Source organism: Triticum aestivum, chromosome 2A (assembly GCF_018294505.1).
Source record: "Triticum aestivum cultivar Chinese Spring chromosome 2A, IWGSC CS RefSeq v2.1, whole genome shotgun sequence".
Classification (NCBI taxonomy): domain Eukaryota; kingdom Viridiplantae; phylum Streptophyta; class Magnoliopsida; order Poales; family Poaceae; genus Triticum; species Triticum aestivum.
The window spans coordinates 61,590,620-61,600,379 of record NC_057797.1 but is presented as its reverse complement, the minus strand read 5'-3'; the positions used below and the strand labels follow the sequence as shown (position 1 = coordinate 61,600,379).

Sequence of the window (9,760 nt, the reverse complement as noted above, 5' to 3'; positions counted from 1 at the left end):
TAGATGGGATCTAGGGGGGCCGGCCCCCTCTCTCCCCACCTATAAATAGTGGAGGGGTGGGAGGGCGGCCACACCCTTGCACCTGGCGCAGCCCCTCCCCTCCAATACCTCTCCTCCTCCGCGTGAGCTTGGCGAAGCCCTGCCGGAGAACTGCCACTCCATCACCACCACGCCGTCGTGCTGCTATTGGACTCTCTTCCTCAACCTCTCCCTCCTCCTTGCTGGATCAAGGCGCGGGAGACGTCTTCGTTCCGTACGTGTGTTGAACGCGGAGGTGCCGTCCGTTCGGCGCTAGGATCATCGGTGATTTGGATCACGACGAGTACGACTCTATCAACCCCGTTCTCTTGAACGCTTTCGCTTAGCGATCTTCAAGGGTATGAAGATGCACTCCCTCTCTCTCGTTGCTAGTATCTCCTAGATTGATCTTGGTGACACGTAGGAAAATTTTGAATTATTGCTACGTTTCCTAACATGAAATCAGCCCCCTTTTGGTTGGATGGGTTAAGCTCAATGTCGGATCTTTCTCTACTGGAGATGGAAGTGCGGGTGCCGAGATGATCCTTCTAGACCATGCTGGTGTCATTACCTTCTCGGCTTGCCGCTCATTATGGTCTTGCGCCGATGCTTTGCAAGCTGAATTGGCTGGAATGATGAAAGGGCTATCCTTGCTATCAATTGATCGTCCGGTCATTCTCGAGTTTAACTACCCGCAAGGGGTGAATATGGCGAACTTGGAAGCCAAGGACAAATCTCAATATGCCATGTGCACGAGGTGAAGGGACCCATGGGAGAAATGGAATCAATGTTACTCATACTCGTAGAGAGCAATATAATGCTGGCCATTTCCTTGCAAATTTTAATAGGACGGAGGATCCAACTGTTGTTTGGCTTCGCTCTGGTCCGGACAATGTCCCTAGCATGTGTAGGGTTGGACTTTTGAGCTCTTGAGCAATACACACTCCATCGCGCGAAATGTTTTTTTAGAAGATTTAGGAATCAAGTTTTTTTAGAAGATTTAAGGGTTTGAGTTTTTTTGTTGTTGTTGGGAAACTGTAGGGAACTGAGTTGGTTCCTGGTGCCTTCGCTGGCAGCCTGGCGCACGACCCGTTTCAATCGGAGCGGACCTTCGCTGGCAATTTGGCAAAGACGATGACACGAGGCCCATGTGGCACATGTGCCGCACGCACGGCGGCCCACCCACCCACGCCACACTGGCACCCCCCTCGTCCCCGACTCGCTTCACTCCCTCCCCTCCCCTCCCCCTGGCGCAACCAACCCCCCCCCCCCCCCCCCCCCCCCCCCCCCCCCCCCCCCCACGCACGCACGCACGCGCGCCGCTCCGCCCCGCGCCGCACCGATCAAACCCTCCCAACCCCGCAACCGCGTCGCCCAACTCGAAGCATCCCCGCTGGCCCGCACCGACCACGCCGACCCCCACTGCGATGACCAGTAGACGCGCCGCCGGGGACCGGAGCCGATGAAGGCGACGCCGCCGCAGAGGCGGAGGGGCCCGCGCCTGGTGCTGCTCGCGCTCGTCCTCTGCTCCCTGCTCGTGCCCCTCGCCTTCATCTTCGACCGCGCCCCCACCGGTACCCGCCCCCCTCCCTCTCCCTCTCTCTCCCCTCTCCCTCTCTTCCCCCGATTGGGGGTTCGGCGAATGCGGCGCGGATGCGCGCGCGCGCCTGCCTCCGGGTGGATCTGGAGTTCTCTGGATTATTAACCGCCTCCTTTTGACTGGTTTGCGATGCAGGCTACGTGACCACGGACGAGCGGCGCCGACAGGTGTGGCACTGGTTGTTTCCGCCTTTATTGCGGTTGGAGCGCGGCCGGTGGGCGATTCGTGCTGATTTTTTCTTATTTTGTATGGATTTAGGAGGTCGTCTTTCATTCATTCGATCCCGTGGAGCCGATTGGTGGCGGTGGTGGCGGTGGCGCTGTCGATCCAGTCCCCGTCAAAGTAGCGGTACAGGTTGGATGTGCTGCCATACCCCTTTTATCCACGATGTCGACTCTTTTGTAGTAGTAGATTTGTATTGTTCCGTGATGGCGACCTTCGTGATGTCTAGTCATCATCGTTTATGGCGCTTCGTGGTGTGAAGATTCTACTCGGAATTAAGCATATGACGTTCATGGAATGGCAAACTTTTTTTTGGTGTAGTGTCTGTTGTGTGTTAGGCTGTTAGCTTTGTTGAGATACCGTTCTCTTCTTATAATCTTTAGCACCAGGGGGAATGTATTATACTCGATTTTCACTTTGTTTCATGTTCATGGAGTATGAAGGATAACAAAGTATTTCAACAGTGCAGTTCAAGAATGGTCAAATTTGCATCTGCGATACCTCACACCTTCTTTTTCCTTCTCAGGATCCACCCAGGAAGATTTCGAATGGCAGCAGTGGGGTGCCGCCGCCGCAGCATATGCAAATTGATCGCCCCCCTTTGGCTGTCAGTGTTAAACCAAAAGGTACCGCATAGTAACAGAAATAACCCGGTGCCCAGTTAGTTTTGTATTTTTGTCTATGCTTTTGAGATAGGAGTGAATCAGTGAAAGTGTTGCTAGTGCTAGAAAATCATTTACTGAATGTAAGTATGCCTATGCAATTGCAAAGAAACATGGTATACTTATTAGCAAAACCCTGCTGTTTGTGCCTTTGAGGTCTACTCGAGGTAAGTGTACATCACGAATATACCACGTGGCATGATTTAAACCAGTGCTCTTAGGCTGATAATGTGATATGCCCTAAGACTTGCATGTGCTATCTCGGTTTTTCTTTGGTCTCTACCTCTAGCTTCCCTTAAAATTCCTAGTTTACTTTACATAGAAGAAACAATTTATTCTACCCAAATATTTCCAAACAGACTATAACGTGCATGTGCTATCTCGATTTCTCTTTGGCCTCTCACTCTTGCTTCCCTCAAAATTCCTAGCTCACTTTACATACTATTCCCTCTGTTCCTAAATATAAGTCTTCTTAGAGATTTCAATGCGGGCTACATACTGAGCAAAATGAGTGAATCTGCACTCTAAAATATGTCTATGCATTCGTATGTAGTTCTTATTGAAATCTCTAAGAAGACTTATATTTAGGAACGGAGGAAGTAGAAGCAATTTATTCTACCCAAATATTTCCAAACAGACTATGACGTGCATGTGCTATCTCGGGTTTCTTTGACCTCTCACTCTTGTAGTTTACTTTAGATATGAGAAGCAATTTATTCTACCCAAACATTTCCAAACAAACCAGTGTTGATGTTTCGAGAACAACCTCCCTTTCTTTGGATGAGCTGTCTATATGTTTTGTTTTACGTGGAAGCTATTTGTAGGTTGCAGTCCTTTCTTTATTGGTCTTTTATCCTGTATGGTGCATCTGTTTGTTTAGCTTTACATCTGACTCAGTAATTGACGACATATGCAGTTCTTCCGGTACCAAGAACTGAAACGCCAAAGGTTGTGAAGGGATCAACTGAAAGAACAATTGTACGCCTTCTGCATTCAAATATGTACTGTATTTTTCAGAACTGGGCTCAAGCTCTGCTTATGTTTTGACATGTTTAGTCAACAAAATGGAAATTTGGGGGGGGGGGGGTTCTACAGCAGTAGCAGCAAGTATATAATTTTTAGATATTAGATTGTCAGCTCAATCTCATAAAAGATCTTAGGCACACAATGCAAATATTTTCAAATAATTGCGTTCCATATTAGTGGATTGATGTGATAGTGTACTTAGGTAAGCTAATCTTAAGACAATGCTGAATGTACTGCAACCCAGTATCTTTTGGAGTATATAGTACTTAATTTTCCAATCAATGTTCTTATCCCTCCCCTTATCTTTGCATCAATTAGAGTCCAGTGGTTTTGCTATAATGCACATGCATTGCTTTCAGGAAGTTAGCAAGGATATAAAGAGACAAAAGAAAGACCTGAAACCAGATGAAGTGGAAAATTTAAAGGCTTGTCAGCTTGAATTTGGGAGCTACTGCCTCTGGTCAACAGAACATAAAGTAATTATGAAAGATTCAGTAGTGAAAAGGCTAAAAGACCAACTATTTGTGGCCCGCTCATACTATCCAAGTATTGCCAAGCTTCAAGGACAGGAGGCACTTACTCAGGAAATGAAGCAAAATATACAAGACCATGAGAGGGTTCTCAGTGCATCTGCTGTTGATGCTGATCTGCCATCCTTGTAAGAATACATTTTTAACGGTTAAGCTTTTGTTATCTTTTCGTCATTCATTCCATTGTAAATCTTAAATTTCAGTTATGATGACTAGGTTATGGTACCATATCTTAGCAACACACATCAGACTGAAACGGACATTAGAGTGTTACTCCCTCTTTGAAAATACAGTGTATTTACCTGTCTAAATTTGAACTTTGACCGTAAATTTCTCGTACAATATTTTGTTGTTTTTGTAGAAGTAGTAGAAACCCAACCTGCATATAATTTATCAGTTTTCAATATATGAGTTACTACTTTGATAATTCAAATGACAACTGTGCTATTTCGTTCAGTATCAACAAGAAGATAGAGCAGATGGAGCATACAATAGCAAAAGCGAAATCATGCACTGTGGAATGCCACAATGTTGTCAGGAAGCTTCGGCAGATACTTGATATGACCGATGATGAAGCTCATTTTCATATGAAGCAGAGTGCATTCCTCTACAATCTTGGTTCTCAGACATTGCCAAAAACTCACCACTGTTTCTCTATGAGGTTGACATTGGAATATTTCAAATCCCCTTCATTGGATTCTGATGTTTATCCGGCTCGCAAGTTCAATACCCCAAACCACAGGCACTATGTTATACTATCTAAGAATGTCCTTGCAGCTTCTGTTGTCATCAACTCAACAGTTATCAATTCTAAGGTATGTGGGTGATATTTACAATGACTAGCTTGCTGTTATCTTCTGCTATGGGCATTCCTGATGTTCTTATTGTTCTTGTAGGAGCCAGCAAACAATGTTTTTCATATCCTAACTGATGCTCAAAACTTCTATGGCATGAAATACTGGTTTGCCCGAAATTCATACAAAAAGGCACCTATCCATGTCGTAAACTATGAAGAAATGATTTTAGAGAAGCTACCAAAGTTTAGTACGCGAGAGCTGTATTTGTCTGAGGAGTTTCGTGTTCTCATCAGGAGCACCGAGCGGCCCACTGAGCAGACAAGAATAGAGTACTTGTCATTGTTCAGCCATTCACATTTCTTTATTCCTGAAATATTCAAGGATCTAAAAAAGGTGGTTGTATTGGATGATGATGTGGTTGTTCAACGTGATCTGTCTTTCTTGTGGAAACTTGATATGGGGGACAAGGTAAATGGTGCTGTTGAATTTTGTGGTGTAAGACTGGGTCAAGTGAGAAATCTCCTGGGTAAGACAAAGTATGATCCTAAATCATGTGCATGGATGTCTGGGGTGAATGTGATCAATTTGGATAAATGGAGGAAGCATAAAATAACAGAGAATTACCTGCTGCTCCTTAAACAGGTTGGTATAAGCCTTGTCTGTTGGTTTCATGCTACAGTGTATAAAAAACTTAGCTCGCATAAAAAATGGCATGGAAGAAGATTTGGACAGTTTATATGTGGTGTGAAATTCAGTTTATAATAATTACTTGCATGGAATAGGTAGCATGCTGTATTCATTTTTGTTACTGGGCAAGTATCATCATTGTATTAATTTCTGTGTAATACCGAACAATGGTGCTTCATATGGTTAGGACAATATTTATTCTGCTGTTGTTGTGTTGCAGGTCAAGAAAAAAGACGAGGTATCTCTGAGAGAAGCTGCCTTTTCTTTAAGCCTGTTGTCTTTTCAAAATCTCATCTACCCCCTTGATGGGAGGTCGACTCTGTCTGGACTTGGATATGATTATGGAATCGATCCGGAGGTTGCACAGAGCTCTGCAGCATTGCACTACAATGGCAATATGAAGCCTTGGCTCGAGTTAGGCATACTGGACTACAAGAAGTACTGGAGGAGGTTTCTCACTCGAGAAGATCGATTCATGGATGAGTGCAATGTAAATCCGTAGCACACTTGATCAGAACTATCGACAACAGTTTGAGACATCCACTGGCCTCCTCCTTTGAATCCTTCTCTGTCTGACTGGATGCCTGTAGCTCCCAAGAGTTGCACTGTCATTGGCTACCATCTACAACAAACTACACGCAGCAGTTGAACAGGAGAAGAGGTGCTGCCATTGGCTACCAGTGTCGACAGTATTGAGCAGACGCAGCATCATCTGCCCATTGCATTGAACAGATTGATTGATGGTTTCGGGGTCTTGCGATTTTTTATGTAGCAGGTAAAGGATGATGTCTCGTTGTCCAGATTGTTTGGTCAGATCGTCGATGCAAAGATTCATTTCATATTTCTCTCTTTTGCCAATAAGGGCACACACATGTAATCTCATTTTTTTGGCTGTTAGCTGTAGCGTGGTGATTAATTTTTTGGGGTAGTTCTGCGCCTGTGAAACTGTGGATAACCTGTATATTGTTTGCTATACTTCCTCGCGAGGGGCGCACTCATTTGTTATCCTGAGTGGTGCAGTGTCCATGGCTCCTTTCTGCGTCTGAATTGGTGTGTCCATGATTTGGCATGTATCAGTGCACTGAAGGCATGATTAGCACCTCTAATGGCCATGCTATAGCATGTCAATTGAGTACCTAGGCGTGGAACTGAAACTTGGGCAACGACGAATCTGAAACTGACAACAACGAGCCAGCGAGCAATCACTCGAGCAGATCAAACGACCAATGGCTGATTGAAGAAGCAATCAAATAAGCCCGAAGGAACAAATTAACTTGTAAACCTTGCAAAAATATGTAAAAAAATTTGGTCATCATCTCATCTGAAACGCATGGATGTATTCGAAATAGGGGAATTCCAACATCCTACGTAGCTCCTATTGTTTCGAGGGATCGAGGACATGGCCGGCGAAGACGACGGCGCCGGTCCCCTCGTCCACAATGAAATAGGCAAACGGATGATCGGCGACAAAATCCACCACCGGTGGCGGTTGCCTCGGCCTGGCAGCGCACCCTTCCTGCATAAGACACATGGTGACGGCCGCGGCCCTGGTGCCCTCCTCGTTCACCTCGATGACGGCTTTGTGGACGACCTCGCTCAGGACCAGCGGGAGGCCGGAGCGGTCGTCCTCCGTCATGTCGGACAGGTCGGCCGCCTCGCTGAACGGCAGGCGGAGGCCCAGCTTGTTGAGAGACGCCGACGACGCTGTCGTGGAAGGAGAGCTTGAACCTGGGCACACGGAACTCGCCGACGTCCACCTTCTCAGTAGGCAGGTGCTCGTGCAGGAAGCACGGCCGGGAAGCAATCGCGTCGACCAGGCTGCGCAGGCCGTCGTCGGCGTCCGGGAGGAAGATGCACATGGAGAACTGTGTGGAGCTGGAGCTATAGCTGTAGCTATCATTGGAATGGGAGCCGGCGACGGCGAGTCGGGAAGGTGCGGCAGCATGAGAGAATCGACCAGGACGGCCGAGCGGGGCACGGTTAGGGAAGAACGGGGCGGGCTTCGTGGGATCACGATCAACGTCTCTGGGATGAAACGGCGGGCGCGGGCGCGCGCGCACTTCCCCCATCTTGTACTCGAGCTTGAGCACCTTGAACCCGTCGTGCACGGCCACGAACTGCCTCTTCCAGCTCTGCATGAAGGGCACGTCGACGGCGCCGGCGCCGCCGGCCCGGCGGAACGGCGCGTCGGAGGTGTCGCTCTCGTGGAAGGGCTGGTCCCACTTGCCCTTGAAGTAGACGGCGTTGCCGAGCACGACGCGCGTGAGCTCGCTCACCGAGTTCCGGCCGAGCACGGACTCGATCAGGTTGTTGGTGGCGCGCGCCGCCCACGCGTTGATCAGCTGGCGCGACCCCTCGGGGTCGCCGCGGAAGTCCACGGTGGAGGCCTTGGCCCCGTACGGGCCGTCGACGACGGCCTTGCGGAACGCCGGCTTCAGCGGGCAGGCCATGTCGCTCCAGACGCCGCACGCGAACGCCACGCGCGGGCCGCCGGAGCCCGACTGGTCCTGCAGCGCGGCCCCCGCCGCGCGCGCGACGAACGCGTCGAGCTCGCCGCGGGATGGCACGCCGAGGACGCGGAGGATCTCGTCCAGGGTGGCGCCGCGGGCGCCGGCGGCCACGAGGGCGAGCGCGGTGTAGATGGACAGCGGCGAGAAGACCAGGTTGCTGTTTGCGTGCTTGTCGGCCAGAGCCCGCGCGAGGCTGGCGGATAGCGCCAACAGCCCCTCGGAGCCGGCGGAGACGCCGCCGGCAGGCTGCGGCTGATGCCTCCTCGTCGGCCCGCCTCCTCGGAAGTCCATCGTATCGTATCGAATCGATCGCAGGTTTAGACTTTAGAATCGCTGACGGATCTGATTACTTTGCTTCGGTTGCTGTTACGAGTTGCTAAGAGTTTTTGCTATATTTTTTTTTGACACATTAAACCCCTCTTTATTCGTTGGACATCAAGGTTACATCTTTGATAGGGAGAGGGATTAAATCTAAGACAACGCTAACGCACTACAACATACAGACTGCGCCACATCATCGCATGCATACGTGTGGGATTTTTTTTTAGTTTTTAAAATGTTTTATCTTTTAAATGAAAAATCCGATTGAAGATCCGTTTTCATCATTAAATCTCTCGCGACGAGATCTTTGAAACTAGATCTCATATCAATATATTTTGATGAATTTATTTTTGAGTTAAAAGTTACCATGTCTATTGCACATGAATAGCCATGGTGTTCACACTGAAGTTGCCATGATATATTTTAACTATTTTCTACTATATTTAAAAGTAAATTTTGACATATTATAAAATAAGGAATTAAGAAACTAGACTTGTCATGAACCATAAACTAAAAATTGTCATGATACATGCACTTAAAATTGCCATGGTTCATACAAAAAATAATTTTCATGATCAAAGTACTGGAATTGCCATCATAAAAAAACTAAAATTGCCACATGACAACTTTAGTTTAAACACTATGGCAACTACAGTGTAAATGTCATGGCAATTTTTGGGAAAAAAAATCATTGAAACATATCAATATGGGGTCTAGTTTTGAAGATCTCGTTAAGATGAATTTAATGGTGAAAATAGATTTTTAATTAGGAGATAAAACATTTTTAAGCCGTAAACCAAAAAAATTCCTGCTGATGTCATCTGTTCATACGTGGCAAAATGAGTGGTGATGGAGGCGTGTGAGCGATGTGCAAGATGCCACACATGTGGGCGTTAGTTTTTTCATAAATCTATTGGAGCATCATCTAACCAAGTACTAGGAGTAGAAAACCTTGCTCTTCTAGCTAGATCATGCGCTATAACATTTGCCTCTTTGGGGCAGTGTTCATAAACTACATGAGAAAGATCAATGTACATGTTGTAGCAATCTTCGAAAATTGCAGCCGTGGCACCTGCAAAGGACCCGCCCTCTTGCATCATACTGATCATATCAGTATTATCCGAGTTGATAACCAACCTATTGCAACCAACCATCTGTGCTAAATTCAGTCAAAATCTTAGAGCTATAGCTTCAGCTGTAAATACATCTGAGCATAATCCAATCCTCTCATTTGTTGCTGCAACGAAATTACCTTTGTCATCTCTAATGATTGCACCAACTGCCCCTTGGAGTGAATCAGGGTCAAAAGCTGCATCAACATTGAGTTTGACATGTCCCTTCATTGGTTTAGACCAGCCATCATGTTTTACCTTTGCCTTCGGTGAGT

At 47.2% G+C, this 9,760-nt stretch overlaps 1 protein-coding gene and 1 pseudogene across 1 annotated transcript; one reads left to right on the top strand and one right to left on the bottom strand.

The window, feature by feature from the left end:
* Positions 1-1,317: 1,317 nt before the first annotated feature.
* LOC123187460 (probable galacturonosyltransferase 7) lies at positions 1,318-6,589 on the top strand. Its single transcript, XM_044599329.1, has 9 exons — positions 1,318-1,592; positions 1,754-1,785; positions 1,877-1,972; positions 2,367-2,466; positions 3,419-3,480; positions 3,888-4,186; positions 4,516-4,873; positions 4,955-5,497; positions 5,763-6,589. The coding sequence occupies exons 1-9, from the start codon at positions 1,481-1,483 to the stop codon at positions 6,042-6,044; spliced, it is 1,884 nt and encodes a 627-aa protein (XP_044455264.1). The 5' UTR covers positions 1,318-1,480; the 3' UTR covers positions 6,045-6,589.
* On the bottom strand, positions 6,398-8,393 carry LOC123187461 (putative serpin-Z8; annotated as a pseudogene).
* Positions 8,394-9,760: the final 1,367 nt, after the last annotated feature.